The 19,166-nt window shown below is 55.1% G+C and overlaps 4 protein-coding genes across 4 annotated transcripts; 1 reads left to right on the top strand and 3 right to left on the bottom strand.

The window, feature by feature from the left end:
* Window positions 1–1,754: 1,754 nt before the first annotated feature.
* Window positions 1,755–6,377, bottom strand: LTHEOB_10724 (PAS domain-containing protein; the record flags this gene model as incomplete). The annotated part of the gene is made up of 11 exons (XM_035507401.1): window positions 1,755–1,823; window positions 2,009–2,819; window positions 2,870–2,933; window positions 2,994–3,240; window positions 3,287–3,984; window positions 4,037–4,583; window positions 4,637–4,759; window positions 4,805–5,254; window positions 5,352–5,462; window positions 5,552–5,857; window positions 5,913–6,377. 11 exons carry the CDS (start codon window positions 6,375–6,377, stop codon window positions 1,755–1,757), a joined length of 3,891 nt encoding a protein of 1,296 aa, XP_035367079.1.
* A 965-nt stretch (window positions 6,378–7,342) lies between these two features.
* On the top strand, window positions 7,343–7,914 carry LTHEOB_10723 (Protein transport protein; the record flags this gene model as incomplete). Its single annotated transcript, XM_035507400.1, has 4 exons — window positions 7,343–7,376; window positions 7,428–7,487; window positions 7,593–7,700; window positions 7,859–7,914. 4 exons carry the CDS (start codon window positions 7,343–7,345, stop codon window positions 7,912–7,914), a joined length of 258 nt encoding a protein of 85 aa, XP_035367078.1.
* Window positions 7,915–10,326: 2,412 nt separating this feature from the next.
* Window positions 10,327–13,077, bottom strand: LTHEOB_10722 (Peptidase C19 ubiquitin carboxyl-terminal hydrolase 2; the record flags this gene model as incomplete). The annotated part of the gene is made up of 7 exons (XM_035507399.1): window positions 10,327–11,105; window positions 11,157–11,214; window positions 11,302–11,927; window positions 11,982–12,709; window positions 12,772–12,785; window positions 12,844–12,987; window positions 13,042–13,077. The coding sequence occupies 7 exons, from the start codon at window positions 13,075–13,077 to the stop codon at window positions 10,327–10,329; spliced, it is 2,385 nt and encodes a 794-aa protein (XP_035367077.1).
* Window positions 13,078–14,290: 1,213 nt separating this feature from the next.
* On the bottom strand, window positions 14,291–17,744 carry LTHEOB_10721 (High mobility group HMG1/HMG2; the record flags this gene model as incomplete). Its single annotated transcript, XM_035507398.1, has 3 exons — window positions 14,291–15,394; window positions 15,453–15,782; window positions 16,101–17,744. The coding sequence occupies 3 exons, from the start codon at window positions 17,742–17,744 to the stop codon at window positions 14,291–14,293; spliced, it is 3,078 nt and encodes a 1,025-aa protein (XP_035367076.1).
* Between the last annotated feature and the right edge of the window lie 1,422 nt (window positions 17,745–19,166).

Here is a 19,166-nt window from a genome sequence, read left to right as displayed (position 1 = left end):
CATCTGTGCATACCGGCCTCACATAAGTATGCTTCTTACTCATCACTCTTTAGGGTTGTTATTTTACATAACATCATCATGCTAGAAAGCTGCTAATTATTCGAGCTTGCGAAAGACTGCTGTCAAGAGAAGACACTCGACGAGATTCCTTCCAGCAGCGGCTTGTTGAAAGATATAAATACGTTGACAGCAAAGCCCCGCAACAAACCTCTTTCACTAAAAGTCCTAAATCTTTGTCAGCTATCCGTCTTACGCAAGCCCTATAGTTGCTGTTGTTCTTCGCAAAGAAAAGGAAATCAAGTCCATGTAATAGTTTTTCAACCGCCCCCACGGCCATAACACTATCTTTTAGAGCCTCTGATCGAATACATGTTGAAAGTAGCTATTACATAGTCGCCCCTTAGAAGCGAGACTGTAGCTTGCGTTGCAGTTTTCCCAAGATTTCAGTAGCACACAGAAGCATCATATATCAAACCAGAGCAAGTAGATAAGCTTTAGGAAAGTCAGGCCTCACCGATCTGCATAAATCCCAGCGAATAGCTTCATTTACAGCAAACAGCTTACCCGCTGCCAGGGCAAGCAAACCTAGTTTGTCGATACATACAGTTTAAATATCCCGCTCTTTCATGCCACACACTACCTAGCACCAACACACGAAATGCTGCAGAATGCTGAAGCAAAAAAACCCCTCTAGTTGATGCGTGATAGCGCCACAAATTGTTTCAAACTCCAGTCGATGCTCACTCTCATAGGCGAAGAAAACCGAGATGCTGCTACGAAACGAAAAGAAACCATTCTAGAAATAAAAACATGGGCGTAAGGGAAGCATAGCACCCCATCCGCGCTGAGAGTCTTCTTACGATGCGAGAGAAAGGGGGAGGATGACTAATCCGAAAAGGCGATGCAATTTTGTACAAAATTTGCGGCAACCCAACAAGACAGGGAAACCAGAGAAATACGACCCAGTTCCAGGATGGCGAGGCTTCACAAGCTCTTGAGTGCTGCTGTTGAGAGACCACATGACGGCAACCTACGAAGGGCAGATGCGTTGGCACCAACAAGGCACACAGACTAGACAAGAGAAACAGTCCGGAAGAAAAGATCCACGGAACCAGAAAAAAAAAAGGATGACTGTTGAGGACGAGAAAGAAGAAAATGGCAGAAGCGGACACAACACAATCGTATCTGACCGAGATCAGTCTTGGGCCGAGTAGACACGTTATCTCCAAGGCTCTCGAGTGCAATGAAAGAGACAAGAAATATCTCGTAAGCTTTGGGGCATGGAGAAAACAGGAGTGCTGAGAGGAAATGAAGGTAGTTGGTAGTCTTCGTTGTTTTTGGCCGTTAGTTTTCTTGCCTGTTTTCATGACGATAACGAAAAGACCGGTGCGAAGCAAGACGCCTGTGGTGCTAAATCGGACAGAAAATGAGGAAAGTAGTACCTCCGCAGCCGTCGATGGTCCACTCCAGCCAGTGTCCAATAAAATGTCCCTTCCAACACAAACCCCCCACTCATAACCAGAATGTAGAATACATGAGACTGAAGCAAAGTTTTATACAAGGTATCCGGAAACAATACGCACGATGAGTGACAATAAACGCAGGATAAAAGAAATGAGAAAGGATGCGAAAATGCAACATCAAGCCAACGCGCTATGCGGAAATGCTGAGGAAAACAAAAACAAAAACAAAACCAACCCTTGATGATCCGCAGAGATCATTTCCTGACTGCTGTGTTTGGCTCTTCAATAAGATCAGGCGGTTCTGAGCCACCCACTTGAACGCTCAAGTTCTTCGCGGTTACCGTCTTCGCGCTTGAGCTCCTGTGCAGCGTCCCCTTAGCACCTCTTGCCAAGCTACTCACACCATCCATGCCTTTGCTTCTCCCTGCTTCTTCATCTCCACTCTTTCTGCAACCTCCGACTGCACCTCCATCTGCATATCCTAAGCAACCACCATCTGTATCGACAGATCTGCGTCTTCGAAGCCCATCTTCTTGCTCCTCAACTAGTTTCTCCATATTCTCTCTTGTCAGAGCGTGGCTTGCTTCACCTCTTCTTTGTGGAGTTTGTTCTGTCGCTTTCGGTGTGTCTTGAGGTCTCCTATGGGGATCATTCGTTGATGACAGCAGCTTCGCATCACGCAGATCAGCGGCCTTCTCTTCCTGCTGCGCTCTGCGGACGGCACGTTCGCCCTCACTCTCGTCAGTCCTATGCATGGCACTTGATTCCCGATAAGATATCCGATCCAGTGCGGGCGTCAGCGAATTGCGTTTGTCGCCGTCGTTTTCGCTAAATTCCGTCGATTCCGTGCGTGGTGTTGGCGGATTGGATGAGGCCTTTTTCGACGATGCTGTGTGATCTTTTGAATCATCCCCGGACTCTTGTATAGTTTCCGGCACAGTGCTGTTTCGCCCTTGTGCAGGATCCGTCTCCTGCTTGCGTCTCCCATGAACTGCCCACTTGACCAACATCTTCTCAAGCAACTTGCCCCTCACTGGTTTTGACAGATAGTCGTCCATTCCGGCCTTTTGACACTTCTCCTTGTCTCCTTGAATAGCGGATGCTGTCATCGCGACGATAGGAATGTTGCGAATGCTTGGCGTGTCCTTGAAGGGGGATTCAGTCCGAATCGTATGAGTAGCCTTGTAGCCATCCATAATCGGCATTTGAACGTCCATGAGGATTATGTCCGGACGATCACGTTTACCATCCTTGGCTTCGACTAGATAGTCCAGCGCCTCCTTGCCGTTCCACACCGCATCTACTGCAAAACCTTGTTTTCTGATCGTTTTCAGGGCGATTTGCTGGTTGACTTGGCTTCGCCGACTGTCAGTTCTCGTGCTAGGTATGGGATCAGAGGGGCGTACTTGTCTTCAACAACCAGAACGTGGACATTTTTCCGTTCCGTTTCTGGAAGCGCGAAGAGGTGGTCTGGTAGTGCATGGTGAAAGTTTCCATTTCCAGGAAGTGAGACTATTGATTGGGCTCTACCGTGCCGAAGTGGAGACTTTCCACTGTTGGGCGCAACTGGCGTCAGAGGAGGCGTTCCATAATCCTCAGAGCTGCCGCATGAGACAGAAATATCTGACTGAAGACGATCGGGGATCGATGCTAGGTCAATAAGAGGAGAACCTTCATCTTGGTACTGTGCCTTATTGAATGGAATCCAGAATGAGGCTCTGGTTCCTTGGCCAAGAGTAGACTCGAGCTCAATATTGCCGTGCATCAAGTCGACGAGCTAATTGTGTCAGTACGTCACTATGATAGGGCTTCGGGGTGCCTACATTCTTGCTGATGGCCAGACCAAGCCCCGTCCCGCCGAAACGGCGAGCTGTAGACGAGTCGGCCTGGCTGAAGGGCTTAAAAAGTCTTCGTCTGACTTCCTCCTCAATGCCAATGCCAGTATCTTCCACGACAAAGCGGACGTTGATCGTCTCATCATTCTCACTATTGATGGATACCGACAGGCTGACATGTCCTTCGGATGTGAACTTGATGGAGTTAGTGAGTAGATTTGTTAGAATCTGGCGCAGTCGACCTGGGTCTCCCATAACTTTGAGATCTCGCTCAATCTCGGGCGGGATGTTGCTCTCGTAGCTGATGTTCTTTCGAAGAGCAGCAAACGCCATCATCTTGTTGACATCTCTGAGGACTACCAGAAGACTGAATTGAACCTCTTCAACATCCAGTCGCCCCGATTCGACTTTAGAAAGATCAAGGATGTCGTTGATGACCGTGAGCAGTCCATTGGCCGACCTCTGAATGTTTTCGGCGCAATCTCTTTGTTCTTGGTCCAGTGTTGTGTCAAGTAACAGCTCGCTCATTCCAATCACTCCCGCAATCGGTGTGCGGATTTCATGAGACATATTGGCGAGGAACTGGCTTTTCATCCTGCTTGCTTCTTTGGCAGCAACGGCGTTGGCGACGAGTTTAGAATTCTCCTCTTCTCGCGCTTCCAGTTCCTCCCGACGCTTGCGAAGCTCTGCACCGATATTAGTGAACACACTCATTACAACAGAAGGAGGACAACAGACCCGTGATATCCATGCTCACACCATAGACGCCATCAATGTATGAATCCATCTCGATGCCTGCCTGGCGGGATGTCACCATCAACGGCGCGACACGCGTCCTATACCAGCGGTTATTTCCGTCAAATTGCATCTCAACAACTTCCGCCGTGTCTTCGCCGTCGATGATTCTGTCAACCGAAGCTTTGAGCTCAGATATCGTCTTTCGGCCAGCTTCGTCGCGGCTGAAAAGGTCATAAAGATCTGTCCCGATTTTTTCTCTGGTAACATGTGAGAATGAATCGCTGAGGAGGCTGCCTTCAAGAAGGACGATTTTCCTATCGCGATTTACAGCCCATAGAGTGACGCGAGCATGCTCAAGAACACGCAGAAGCTGTGCTCGCATTTGTTTCGCGGTCTCTCGGAGTTCGACTAGCTCGTGGATGTCTGTGCAGGTGCCGAACCACTTGACGATTTTCCCATTGTCGTCGCGGAAAGGCACAGCGCGGCCCAACATCCATCTCCATTTGCCATCGTAGCGTCTGCACCGATACTCGGTGTTATATTCCTCCTGAAAGTTGTCAGCTTCGCTACCTTTCAGGATTGGAGACTACTATCACGTACACCTGTTTGCAGAGAATGCTGCCAGCGGTTGCTCGTCTCGGGCATGTCCTCCTCATGGAAAGGCAGTTTCCAGCCCTTACCTAGAGATTCTTCTTCCGTGAGACCAGTATAGTCGTACCACCTCTTCGAAAACCAGTCGTGATCTCCGTTAGGCTTGGTTGTCCACACCATAATCGGAATCAGGTTAGTGATATACTCGAACTGTTTCTCGTTCTCCTCGATTTGCTCGGCAATTTTCTTTGTGTACTCGGTAACATCTTTGAAGACGACGATGGCTCCAAGGAATTCTCCGGAGCAGTCGTCTCGGATTGGCTCCCCCACGATCTCATAGACCTTTCTCTCGCCCGTGTCCGCGATGACCATCCCTACCCGGCGTTGGGTAACAGGCTGCTTGGTGCGGCAAATTTGCACAATGGGAAATTCATCGACTTCGAGTTGCCTCTTGAAATCCTCTGTGTAGGCCCTGAACGACTCCAAGAACTCCCTCTGGTCCATTGGTGCGTCTGCACCTTCATTGGGTAAAAACCTTAGCATTGCCTTGTTGGGAATCCCGAAATTCTCATCTTTCCACATGGCATAAGCCGGCATAGCAATCGAATCAAGAATGGCATCCTTCATCTGCGACGCCTTAAGGAACAGCGAAGGTGCCGAAGTGTCTCCACTTCGAGACGGAGGTCCATGAGGGGGGAAAAGCGGAGGATGTGTGCTGGGCGACGCGACAGCCGAGCCTGGGTTGGAACTTTGATGCGATCGTCTTCCTGAAGAGGAGCTCGAGCCAGATCCTGGAGATTTTCTGAATCCAGCAGATGTCCGAACTACGGTGCGGCTTGAAGGCGTGGGTTTAGCGCTGCTCGGGCCTGGTCTCGCGCTTGTGAAGGTAAGGGTGAAATATTGCACGTCCTCTATGTTCCAGACGGAAATGATCATGGTGGCCTGGATGGCATCACTCTCCGGTCGCGGCTTCAGCCTCCGGCCGTCCTTGGGTGGGGAAGGACGTGGAGTGCCGTTTTTGCGCAGTGAGATGATAATGTCAACCGATACATCGTGCACTGTCGTACGAGCCAAATTGGATTTGCTCAGCTTTGGTAGAGAGGGCTTAGAGGACAGCGAGTTCGGCTTGGGCGTCGATGTTGGCGTACTTTGATCGGATTCACTCCCCATTTCGGCAGAACCCCCCTCGGCTTCACCTTGCGCTTGCTTCCAGACCGAATCGAGGAAATCCTGGCGAGATTAGCCCAGACGTACATACATGGCGGATGCAGTGCCACCGCCTTACCTCCCAGCTAATCCAGATCGGGGAGCCGTCCTGCAGCATGTCGATGCCAAGCTCCGACACAGTCTGGCCGTGCAACTTGTCGGTGACAGTCTGCACAGCATCCCTGTCCTTCTCATCACTTGCGCAGCGGTCTACCTCCAGCAGGCGGCCCATGGCCTCATTAGCCAGCACGACCGTCTTTAGTGATGACAGCACAAGGAGCGGCACGGGCAGGTACTGCAGGGTAGCGAGAGCCATGGCAGTGGTGGTGGGCGTGGGCGGCAGCATAATGGACAGCGGCTCGCTGCGGGCAGAGCCCGGCGAGGGCGGGCTTCTGTCATGGAGGTCGAAGTAGCTGGTCGGCTCGGACAGGTCGCTGGCAGGTAGAGACATGGGCGTCTTCTGCGTCGCAGATTGGGCGTCGGCGGCATGGCGGACGTGGTGGCCGCTGGCAGCCAGGTCCAACGTCGGCGCGGACCTGCGCATGATAAAATCGAGGCGCTTGGGATGCTCCGCCGTGGTGCAGCACGGACGGGCGGACGCTCAGAGGACGTGTGTGGCGGTCAGAGCGGGCGCGCGCAGGATCGAGAATTCGGCGGATGGCACATGGGCTTCGATTGGAGATGGAAGAGGTGGGCGTTGAAAGAGACGGAACTGTGGTTGCGCCTGGGCGGAGGCGTGGAGGACGCTAGGGAGACGGGCGATGGTCTAGAATTCTGTGCGCAGTGGTAGTCGAATCGGGGTGCGAGTCGGCGTCGATGACGGCAGATTGGGGATTGCTGGGCCGGGACTTGAATGCAAAAGGCAGCGCGGCGGGCAGGCTGTGCTTTGGGGGCGTGCGCAGTCTGGGATTGCGCGGGCAGCGAGCGCAGCATTGGATCAGCCCGCGGATGAAGAGAGCAGCGGTTCGCACTGGGGCGACTCGGGGCATGCACAATGACGTAGACTTCAGGGCGCAGGAGTCACCTCCGAGCCGCTTGCAGCCACCGTTGGGCGCGCGCGCGCGCGCTCGAGGAAATGCCGGCGGCTCTGCTGTGCGAGGCCCAGCCGCGCACTGCCGGCGACGCAGGGCGGTGGCAGGCGCCCTTGCTGGGGCTGCAGCGCTGCGCTGGAGGCGAAAATCAAAGGGCTCGCAGGCGAGGATCGGCAGCCAGGGACCAGCAGCGAGAACGGGGCGGCGGTGCGCACTGGCGCTGACTCGCCAACGCACCCCTGCCGCTGCCGCCGCGCTTGCGTGGAGGAGAACCGACACAACGGCCTAGCCGCGTCCACCACCTCCGCCAGCTGCCCGACACGCACCCGCCCACCTCGACCGCCAGCCCTGCCGACCTGCCTACGTGCTGACGCAAAGCGCCGCCGCCTATTGGGTGCCCAGCCTACCGCTCCCGCCCTCGCTGCAGCGGCCACTTGGCACCACCTTGCACACTGCCCACCTCATCACCATCACCACCATGCTGTTCTTCGGCCTCGGCGGCCTCTTCTACGGTGCGCCCCCGTCCCCGCCGCCAGCTCTCCGCCCGTGCTGACCGCTGGCAGTGTCCGTCCTGCTCGTCAACGCCATCGCCGTGCTCTCCGAGGACCGCTTCCTCGCCCGCAGTAAGCTCCTGCCCTGACCTCTGCAACGCCTAACGTCTCGCCTCCATACGCGGATCCGTCTCTCATACACCCTCTCGTTCGCTGACGCCTTGGCTTTGATCACAGTCGGCTGGGGCCAATCTGCTGAGCCGGGATTTGGCGGTGTTCAAGACACGCAGAGTGTAAAGGCGAAGCTGATAAACCTCATCGCATCGGTGCGGACATTGATGAGAAGTAAGTAAATACACTGCTCCCCGTTGCGTGGTCCAGGAGATTTGGCGCACAGGTGCAACATCGGCTCTCTTGCTGTATGACGGGGCATAACCAATCGCATGGAGATGGGCTCCTTCCGCACGTATATGAGACGCTGGCGCTGACGTGTAAATGTACAGTACCGCTCATCGGCATCAACACCATGGTCATTCTCTACGAGCTCATACTAGGATGAGCATTCCACCGGTGATGGTTATCGCACAGACGACCGACGAGTCGCTGCCGTGTGTTTTATGGGCATAATAGTTTATGGAGTCTCGGAGCATCATGACGCATGGAAGGGGAGGATCGGTTTTGATACATACTATAAAAAGGCGGCACAATAACCAACCAAGACGACGACGCAGCGGATGATCTGCAGACCAACCATTAGAGGTTTGTGGAGCATTTCGCAACCAATCAATGGATCGGCATCTTTTCTTAATCTCCAACAGCAAATCAGACCACAGCCGCGCGTTCCCATCCAGTCACCGCTGCGCTTGTGCCGATGCGATGCAGAACGATGCGCAGTGGGAAAAAAGGTTGGAGACCCCCGTTCGGACCGTGCCGAAGAAACGAGCAGTCAAATCAGGGCGGACGATCGGGGGCCAGCGTTCGCATTAATCTGCCAACCACATGCCAAGTCGAGACGCACGCGCACCCCTCATGCCCGCCTCTCGCTCCCATCACAATCTCGCAACCGACCGAAAACGCCCCCCAAAACAGCGCATGAGCCGAACCTACGATCGACATCATGTTCTATTTTGAAGGGTCCAGATTGAACTACCGCTCTTCTTTCAGCCATCGTAGGATTGCCACAACGGCACCGTTCACAGGATCATGTTGATCGCATAAGTAGAACCGGCCACTGCCCAATAAGGCCCCCCAAAAACAGAACCAGCTAAACGAAATATCCTTGCGACCGTGCGATCTGAAAGCTTATCCCTAGCCAACCGTTCCGCGGGCACTCTGCAAACATGCAAACGGCTTTCTCGCTGCCCAGCGCTACCTCAACAACCCCTCATCCCCACCACCTACGTATCCTTACCAGGGCAGCAGCGCAAAGCCATCACCGGCCGTTCGGCGGTGACACGGGCCCCTCTCTCTTCAAAGCTATTAACAGCACGCATCCCTCAAAAAAAAAAAAAAAAGCTTCGATGACGACAAAATCGTACCTTTTTTTCACCTAATCCGAACAGCGCACACGCAGTTCCATCTAGCTAAATTACGGGGGTTATGCTTGCAACCCTGCCAACTGAAACCCCTGCCCCAGAAAGAAACCGCGGCTGCTCGCCTCGTTACAGATATGCGTATTCGTCGCCTCACTTCTAATGCCTTCGACGAAATAGCTGAAAGAAAAATAAAAGGTACATAGAAAGAGGATAGGCACACAGAAAAATGTGGCCGACCGTTGAGTACCGCCGAAAAGGGCGCCACCTCTCAAAGTCATTCCCCCCATATTTATGTAGTCATTATCGTACCATGTTTTCCCCCCCTTCCCTTAACCTCGGCATGACCGCTCCCTAACCCCCGAACGCGAGCCGTGTAGGAAGGAAAACATGGCACCTTCGCCCCGCAAAATGCAAGAACCGGGACGGTGAGCTTCCGTCAACCCTGTAAGGTAACACGCATAATTAATAATTAAGAAAAAGTGGGAAAGGGGGTAATCTCTGATGGTATGCAGGGTGGTTTCCTAGGAAGTTCTTGAAATAAACTGGTCTAGCAGCATAGACCAGGAGATAGTTACGACATACTGGGGTAGTGCGACAAGCATATTGATCCTGTCTGTTTGCATCTTATTTCCACGGTTTTATTTCCTCTGCTGTCAGTGAACTGTGCAGCTTTGAGACAACAAGTATGGCACTAAAGCCAATCGATCCTATCGTTTGATCAAACGTAACACGAAGGATGAATCGAATCCCTCCTAGTGTACAGGATATAGTGTCAATTCAAGAGGAAGAAAGGATCCCCAAATGGCCGAGAAGCCCCAACTTGCCCTTCTCAGACCACAGAAGTATGCAAAACGAAACACAAATTAAAGAAGCGACAAAAGCATGGTCGCAAGTCGAAATTCGAGCCTGGATATGTAGAAAATGACACGGAATAGTTGAGGCGATTGAACCACAACCATGCGAAGAGAGAAGAATGGCGAAGAAGTGAACCCATCCCATCCAGAGAATAAGTCTCTCCTACTGGAAAAAAAGAGAGAACCAGGCGAACCCAAGCCACTCCATGGTATTTATGCAAACAAGAAAGCACCCCCTTTTGCATCCTGTTACCTCCAATCATCATCGCTTTCCAAGGAGGCCCCATTTTTGCTTTTGGTGGAAGTTGTTCTCTGGCCGTCTATGTCAAAACCCGCTCCGAAATGCGATCAGATAGGAGCCACCTCCCTTATCTACCATGCAACTCCTCCTGCACATGGGTACGGCTTTCCTGCAGCAGACCACAGCAGCAGCCGCAGTAGTTATATAGGCAGCCATCCCTACACGATATAGAGACCAGATCAGTGTAGATGTCTAGTCAAAAAAGAAAACAAGAAATACAGCCTCCCTGCCCACTGCAAGAGAAGACCAGGAAAGTGCACGATCAACAACAGCATTAAGCCTTACCCAAATCCCAACATGCTACTCTTCTTCTTTCCCAGACCGAATTTGGGATATCCCCTCTTCTCCTTCTTGACCTCCTTGGCGGATTTCTCGGGGGGGATTGATGGCAATTCCTTTTCGCCGACGTCGCTGCTCTCGGCATTCCTATCAGGCGTTTCCGGATTCCATTTCGGGCTCGCAAAGGTGGGAGCAACAGGCGTCTCCTGCTTGGGAGTGTGTGGTTCGTTATTCTGGTATTGCGGCGGAAGTGTAGGCGTCGGGGGCGCCTCTTCGAAGCTGAAGTCCTTGCCCGAGCCGGAGAAGAATTTGGGCTTGTGGCGAAGGCTGATGCTGGAATTGCGGAAACGGTTGAGACCGCCACTGATGCTCTTGCTGCCGTGGATGTGGCGGCCATGGTGGCCGTTTTCTTTAGGGACCTTGCCCGCTGGGGGCTCGCTGCCTGTCGAAGATGGAGCAGTGGTACTGGCCGTATTGGGAGGAGCATGTTCCGATTCGTCTTTATGCACCCCGCCATTGGTAACATTGGGCGGGTCGGGAGAAGAGCTTGGCTGCGCGGAACTACTTCGACGATTTTTCGCTTCCTCTTTAGCTGTGGCCCTGCTTAGGGCCATGACCTGGCGCATTTCATCCTCCTGCTTCTTGTAGAAATCCTGGCGTTTCGCTCGTGCTTCCTTCAATCTCGATTCTTCCTCTTTACGCTGCGCCTTCGCCAGTTTTTCCGCCTCCTTTTCTTGAGCCTTGATCGATGCTCTGCGCTCTTTCTCCTCCCGAACCCTATCTTTGTCACGATGATTTAGCCTGCTCCATTTCGTCTTAAGTGTCGGCTGACCACCAAACGTGGCGGCATGTTCTAGCGGTGGCTGCGAGGCGGGTCGTATGGGCGGGGACTGTGATAACGGTGGCGCTGTTGAGGTGTGATCAAGATTACTCTCCTCCAAAACCGGCGCCACGGGCGTGAACACATGGCCATTCACAAGCGCATCCTCCGTTTTAATCGGCGTCGACACCGACTCCAGTGGCACGGACACTGTGTCACCAACAGGACTTATTGCTTCCGATTCCTGCTCTTTCTTCATCGCCTCCTCAGTAGTCTCCTGGTAGAAGAGCACATAGGCGCAAGCCAGCACGTTTTCGCCCCCAAAAAAGTTCCGCACGTATGACTTGTCCACAGGCTCCACCATTTCGTCATCGAATAACAGCCAGCCGCGGTCCTCTGTCTTGATGATCGAGACGTAATGGCCATGGTACGCTCCACCTCCGATGTGAACGACAACAGCATACAGTTCGTATAATCGATCCGGGTCCTCAGCATCGTCGGTAGTGTTGAAAAGGCGAAGGTAATAGGGATAGACGACTCTATGAAACAACTTTTGTAACCGTTGCATGTCCTCTGTATACTTGAACCTTTTCAGATGCAACGCCAATATCCGTGGTAATCTTTTGACTTTCATACGCTTTTCCGCTTCTTGTAGGCCGCCGCAGTTGTCGCAGTGGAACTTGTTGCGCTCGCACAACATTTCTTCTTCCGAGAATCGCTTCAAGCACGACGTCACCGAGGAATTCTGCTCCAAATCGACCGAAAGGTCCAGGAAGGCTTCGTCTCGCTGAGACACGTTCTCACATGTCAGGCATCTTGTTTCCGACGTGAGCGTACCTTCGAAGAGGGAATGGACCCATCCCACATTGCTTGTGGCACCGTTCTTGACGGCATTGCTCAACACAGGAGACATGGCCACTGCTAGTCCGGAGTCAGACTCTCCGCTATGTTCAGCTGACTCCTGCTCGATTTGCTGCTGCTGTTGCTGCCGAGAGAACTGCTCAACGTTTTCGACGACTTCGTTGAGAAGCAGATTTAAGAACTCGTGGGCATCCTGGTGCATGGCAGACCGAAACATTTCGTTCTCGCGACGAAGTATCTCCAAGAACTTTTGCGGGCTCACAACACCAACCCGTGACCTGTGCGCGATGATGGCCTCGAAGATGTCCTTCAATGACGTAAACAGCGACTCGGGCATCCCATACGCCTTGGAGTTTTCGTAATCCATGTTTAGCACGGGACCCGCGGCCATGGCCTGCTTCTTCTTGTATTCCGGCGAGTCCTTGTTCTCCTCGGGCTTGGTGCCCGGCGGGACGCCCGGCACCCCTGGGCCGGCCCCTGATTTCTTAGGGGATGCCAGCTGCGCGCTCGACGGCTGCCTCGTTGGAGACAGCGGATTCTGCTGTCCATTGGCTCCGGCGTTCGAGAGGTCGGTGTTGATGCGCGGCAAACCGTTGGTGGTGCGGTCGGCGAGGGAGTCTTGCGGCGAGCGGATGGGGAAGTTGATGACCTGTTCCCGAAAGGGGGTGGAGTAGTAAAGACATTGTATTATGGAGTTGCAGTAGCTGCCGAGACACGGTGAGCGCGCGTTAGTTGGGGGATGTGCGGGTGGCGGCGGGCGTCATACCAAGTGCTGCCGAACTGTGACGGCGAATTAGCGCATGAGACATGGAGGGCGGCGGAGGCGCAATTGGCTTACATTCTCGAATCCGAAGAACTTGTCGCTGCCATCGGCACGGATGGGACTCGTGTCGGCGGCGAGCAGCTTCTCGAGCGGCGTGGGCTGCGGCGCGTTGGGGTCCTTCTTCGTCGGCGCAACAGCCGTCGACGGGCTCGCGGGTGGCTGTGACGCAGTCAGTGAAACGCAGCGACAGGGCTCGGGCGGAGGAGCGCTCACCGCATTGGAGCGCAGCCTGCCAAAGAACGAGCTCATGGCGGCGCTGGATGGTGCTGGCGCGGTGGTGCGCTGCGCTCGCTGCTCGGGGCAGCAGGTTCCGTCTCGGGAGCGGCGAGGAAGTATATGCGGCGGCCGGGCTGGGCGAGGACGGGGTCAGGCGTCGGCAGCATGGGCGGGGCAAACGAGAGACGCGTGGAGATACGCAGGCAGCGCACGGCGAGAGAGCGCGGGAGGGCGAGGAGGGGCCTGGGGCAGTAGTGTGTCATGGACGTCGACGCCCGCTCTGCGGCACAGCGCGCTTTTGCCGGCCGCGAGCCAACGTAAGAAGGAACGCCTCACTGCGCGCATCGGCAACGCAGCTGGCCCCAGCCACGGCATCTTCCTGCGAGTGAAGCTTCCATGGGCATTCTCCGCGAACCGCCCAAACGGGTAGCCTGCCCGGTGGGGACAAGATCCTCGCGCACAGTCGCCGCGCTGCATCGAGCCAGTGCAACGTGCCGGTTGTCGCCCGTCACCACGCGCCGGCTGCAGGGCAGACTCGCTCTCGCATTTCGCGGTGGAGCGCCCAGCGCTGCAATGTAACGGCCTGCGGCGCGCCGCTGCTTGACGTCGCCGCGCCGCTGCAGCCTAAATTCGTCTGTTCCCCACGCTGCGCCGGCGCCCAGCCAGCGTTTGAACGGCGCGTTGAGAGCCTCCGGGGCGCGCCTGGCCCGCCAATCCCTGCATGCCCCGGCCGTGTGACGAGCGAATCTCAGGCCGCCTCCGCCCCCTCTCGCGCTCCGCGGCCGCCAAAGCGGGGGTTAATCCGAGCGACGCTGATCGATGGGATTCCGCCGCCCCGGGAAGCCTAATGGGAACCACGCCCGCCTCGACGTTTGTTTTTCGCACGTTGCGCGACCCACGGTCCTGGGTTCCCGGCTGGGGGTGCGCAATGCTGATGAATGACGTGAGGCGACCCCAGGCACCACCGGCGTCGCGACTGTCCGGCTGCGGTGCCTGGCCAGCCTGCGGCCTGCGCCGCCGATTAATTACGAGACGCCGTGCAACTCTTCACGATCGCGGGCCCACGCTTCGGTTGCGCGTCTGACAATTTGACCTGCTAGATACATCATCGAGTGATGTCTGCAGCTTATGCGAATGCTGACCCACCGCCAACGCCTGACATGCAATCCACCTAGCGATAACGTGCGCCTGACCCACCCATCCCGCATGCTGTGATGCTACTCCTTAGGAATACAGAAAACAGACGTCACGACACGACCCGTCGCTCCCTCCGTGTGCTGCCCGTCTCGATCGCCGTTTTGCCGCTGAAAGACTCGCCTTGCGCGAGGTTCCTGGCCATGAACTCCGTCCGAATCCGGGCCGCCCCCTTCTCCCAAACGGCTGCCTTCTCCTTGTACTCTGCCGCGGCTGTGGCGCTAGCTTCCTTGAGCTTGTTGGCCTCGTCGAGGTACGGCTGTTGCACCTCGTTCGGTGCGTTGCGCCACTTCGCACCGAGGACCGTGCGGATGTGGTCCTTCGACGCCTTTGCGTTCGCATCCCCCGTGGCCGCCCTGCGTTGCTCGTCGCACTCCGCCTTGACGCTGTGCCAGTGGTCCCTGGTGTACAGCAGATATGGATTGTTGCCTGTTCTCTCCGGCTTGTGTGGCCGTTCCCCGACTTGCTCGAGGATCGCTGCCGTGATCAAAACCTCCAAGTCCTCGTTCCTGGCCTGTCTCACGTTTCGTGACTCGACTGAGTCCATCTCCTCACGGCCACGCTTCGTGCCGGCGCCGGCGCCTAGTGTGGGGGTGCCTTGCTTCGCCTTTGGTGCAACCAGCGGGTGCTGCACTTCGATTGGCCCGAGCATCGAATCAACCACCTCTGATGCTGCGCGGAGACCGGACAGATATGCGCCGTGCACAGTTGCCGGGTGAGTGCCACAGGTCGCTTCGCCTGCAAAGTGTAGAGAACCTATTGGTCGTGCCATGGCATCATAGTCGCCTGGCTGTGCGGTCGGCCCCATGAAAGAATAGCTGCCACCGGCGAACGGATCTTTCTTCCACCGCGTTACAATATACTCTGTTGGAAGCGGGACAATTGCTGGCGCGAACATTTTGGATAGGCGCTCTGTGACCTCGCGGACCAAGACGTGATCATCTGTTACTTCAGTATCGTGCGCGGCATTACCGGCCATAAGCGCAACGAGCGTCGGGCGCCCGGTCGTCTTAATGCAATTCCAGAAAAGCCAAAACCGGCCTCTGCGGGATTCGTAATCCTTCTGCTCCATACTGTCTCGGAGCTCGGCCTCGTTGAGAGTGCCGAAGATATCGCGATCGGGTTCCCAGAACGGCGTGTCGTAAACTAATGCGACCTAAGGAGTATACATTAGTATAGTCATGCACCAACGTTCGGATGAGGCTTGAAACTACCTTGTTCAGTAATCCAAAGCCTAGCCGCTGAATCGGCGCCGTCTTCCACTCTGGCAAAGGAGGACTGAAACTGATTACTCCTCGCTTCAGGACTCCGAGAGGGATTGTGACCACGACCTCATCAGCTTCGATTATATCGCCGTTATCGCATTCCACGACATGACGCGCATTCTCTTGGCGTATGGATTTCACCGGGCTGTTAAAACGGACGTCGAGCTTGGTAGGGCTCTGCCAGAGTCCTCGAGGAAGCTGTTGATATCCGCCAATAATGTGCGAGTGGGGCCCCTCAAATTCATTCCCAATGTCCTGATCCCAGCCTCCGAGGCTCAACTGATTGACGTGAGCAGCATTGGAATATTCCATATTTGCATGGTGCCAGTTGAAAAGCCGTACATGTTTTGGACTCATTTGAACCATACTCTGATACTGCCTCATGGCTTCATCCATCGTTGCGCCTAATGTTGGATGCTCGGGAACCTGAGTCACAGAATCGAGCTTCAAGTTGCCAGTGATCGAAGTGTCGGGTTTTAATTGCCAACCCATGTTTCTTGCTGCTTCTGCAGCTGACACGTTAGTCCCAGAGCCAGGAGCAAGTGTGTACGCTCGCCCAGCTGATTTTTCGACGCCCATCAAAGCGTTTGGATTTACCGTCTTCTTGATTTTGTTGGAGTTCAGGCTTGGCACTGTTTGAGAGGCACCGGCATCCTCAAGCGACGAGATGAGATCGCCAGAATCATTTGAAGGATCGCGGCCTAATTGGATGAGACGTCGGTCCCCTTCGACGGTTTGCGGCGGTGGAGCCTTGTTCCTAAACTGGCTGACTCGCTCCAGAATGTCATTGTAAAGCTTCTCAACAAGTATGTCTCCCTCTTGGTCGACCACAGCCCCATCGGTGTCGTAGATGATGGTGTCGTCTTTGAGGGTGTGGTATCGAAGTGCGAGCTGTCCGCGGATGATGCAGTTCAGAGGATTTCCATGCTCGAAGCCAGTGATAATCTGCGCACCCATCTCGACAGTGTTCCGGAGTCCTGGAGGAAGCGTGCTCTTGCTCTGGTTCTTCAATGGATGCGAATATACACGACCGCCGATCCTCTTGCGCCCCTCGAGCACAACCACGCGGGGCGGTCTTTCTCCATTGTTCGTCCACTGTTCCCCGAGCTGCGCAATCAAGCCTTCCAGGTGCCGCGCACAACCCAACCCTGCCATTCCGGCTCCAGCGACGACTATCGTCCTGCGCTTACCACCTCTGGCCTTGGCTCTCGATATGGGTCCGGCAGTGCTTTGAAGCTCGATACAGCCATAGTTGATGTACCCGTTACGCACGAGCCACTTGTACGCCACTTGCGACATGTCGAAATACCGAGCGTCTCTTGCGCACCCTGCTGCCTCCGCCTTCGTTACGGCGACCAGGGGATTCCTCGTCCAAAGCCGAAGAATGGCGTTTCGGATATTAAGGTAGACGGTGACTTGAGGGTGCGTGATGTGATCCCTGAGAAGCTCGTATTCGCCAGGATGTAAGGCGAATGGATTGAGCCTCGACGACTGGGCTGCTAAAATGCACTGCCGCGCAAACTCCAATACTGGTATGTGCGCGGGTATCGAAGATTTGGCCCTGAATGCAGGTAAGTTTTTTCCAATCGGTGGGTAGCCAGATGGACGTGTGGTGAGGCCGGGGGATTCCTGTTTTATAGACATGTTGGAGGAGCGGGGCGTGTCCTTGGTGTTCTTCTGAACGCGGCCAGACAGTGTATTGTGATGCTTGGGCTCGTCGTCAAGGCCAGTCGCACTTGCCGGAATCGCGACATTAATCTCGGGCGTCCCCTGGTGCAAAGGCGTGTGGTGATTCATCTCAAACTCATCAGAAATCATCTTCGACATACCGTTGGAGTCGTCGACGTGCATTGCGGAGTCTGCAGCAGAGGGGACTACAGCATCGCCGGGGGTGGTGTCATCGTCCACCGATACATGATGCTGGTCCACGGTGCCGTCAAGGGCCGGGCGAGCGTCGTCGCCGTCGCCTTTCAGACTCATGTGACTGCCGCCGGGCTCTGAAAAATCATTGTTGTCGCCCGGCTGCACGGACGACGGGCCTGATTCATCGTAACGGTCGTACAGAGGGCCATGGTCGAAGGCGGAAAAGCTGACATCGTCGATATGCTCATCCTTCAGCGCAAAGTCCAGCTCGGATTCCTTGGCGGCCAGGTGGTCTTCCAGCAGATCATGGGAGGTGTTGAGCAGATACGAGTGCGCATCGGCGGCATCGCTCTCCGTGGCGGTTTCGGTGGAGAACATGTTCCTCAAGGCGCGGTAGGAGCTTGTGATGTGCGAGAAGCGAGAGGCGCTGGGAATGAATCGATTGGCGCTAAAGAAGGACATGAGCAGGATCGCGGCAACTTGAAACGGGCGGCGGCCTCTCGGGAGCGATTCATTCTCTGCAAGAGGGGCGGCGCTCCTGCGAGTGATGTTCTGGCGGCGCCGTTCTGTCCTGCGCTCGCTCGTACTTTTCGGGGCTTACCCAAGCGAACCACCGGACACTTAATTCGACCTCACCCCAAACCCCTCGCCCGCCCGCTCGCTCCAGCTTGAACATGCTGCGTCGCCCGCCGCCGTGTCTCGGTGCGACACCTTTGCGGCGCCTGCGCGCTTGCCCCGGCCCGCGCAGCCATGTTTCCGCGAGTGCGAGCCCAATCTCACCCACCTGCGGCCCGCCGCCCATCTCCACCCTACGCCCGCGCACCACCGCCTCACCGCCAAGCATATCATCGCTGTGCCCACAAGGTGCACTGGCGCCGTCACCTGTCTCATCACGCGGTCGCCCGAGCTGCGCGGTCTTCTTCCCGTTCAGACATCCCCCCCAACGCTTCACCGTTGACTCGATCAATGCTTCCTATCTGCAGCTTGCGGTTTGACTATGACGATGAGGCTTCATGCGTGCTTACCAACAACGCAGAACCACAAAGCATCCGATGAGATCCCCTATCGATCCTCGCCGTCTGCTGCGCAGCAGTGGCCTCAGCCCATGCAGCGCTTGTACACAAGATATGTCGTCAGCGTACTGCCCTTGCCCCAAGACGCCTCGCGTGACGATGGGTCCGTTCTGATCAGTTGTGGATGATATACCACGTCGCTTCTATCAAGCACAAGATGGCAATTTAATAAGCTGTCGCAGAGCTTGGTATAGTCGGGTACGGCTGAGCGTACAGCTCTATTCTGAGGCATATCACGAAGACAATAATCGGCCTTTCTCCCAGTAGCAGATTTAGCGTTCGGCGTCTCGCCTTGCAGCCAAGTGTTGTTTTTGCATGCAGACTTCTGCCATGGCCATACTACCGAAAAGAGGCATGGCTAAAGAAAAAGGCTAGGGTGGATGCCTGTCCATTGGTTGGTTCAATGCACAAATGGGGTAGGGTCTTAATACGAAAGGCTTGTGATAGGCCCTGCGAATTAGACATCATTACCACTCCGCTCAGTTCTCAGCTGTAGAGCCAATGTTGAAATTCGCCGGACGGTGTAGACAAGTTACATCACCACGCCCACTGCTTTCGGGTATATATCTGCGGAGGCTTCTGAACCTCGTGTTGGCCGCAGAAACTGTTCCAACGAGTTTTGACAGGCCGTACGCTCCTGCGGTGCTCGCTGCGAAAGTGCTTGGGCCGCACGGGCCATTGTACCGGGAGTCCCCAGGCGCGCCGCCGGGCTCAAACAACACGGCTC

This window comes from Lasiodiplodia theobromae, assembly GCF_012971845.1.
Source record: "Lasiodiplodia theobromae strain AM2As chromosome Unknown scaffold_41, whole genome shotgun sequence".
Lineage (NCBI taxonomy): Eukaryota > Fungi > Ascomycota > Dothideomycetes > Botryosphaeriales > Botryosphaeriaceae > Lasiodiplodia > Lasiodiplodia theobromae.
The sequence above is the reverse complement of the archived record's forward strand: the minus strand, read 5'-3'. Positions and strand labels throughout refer to the sequence as shown.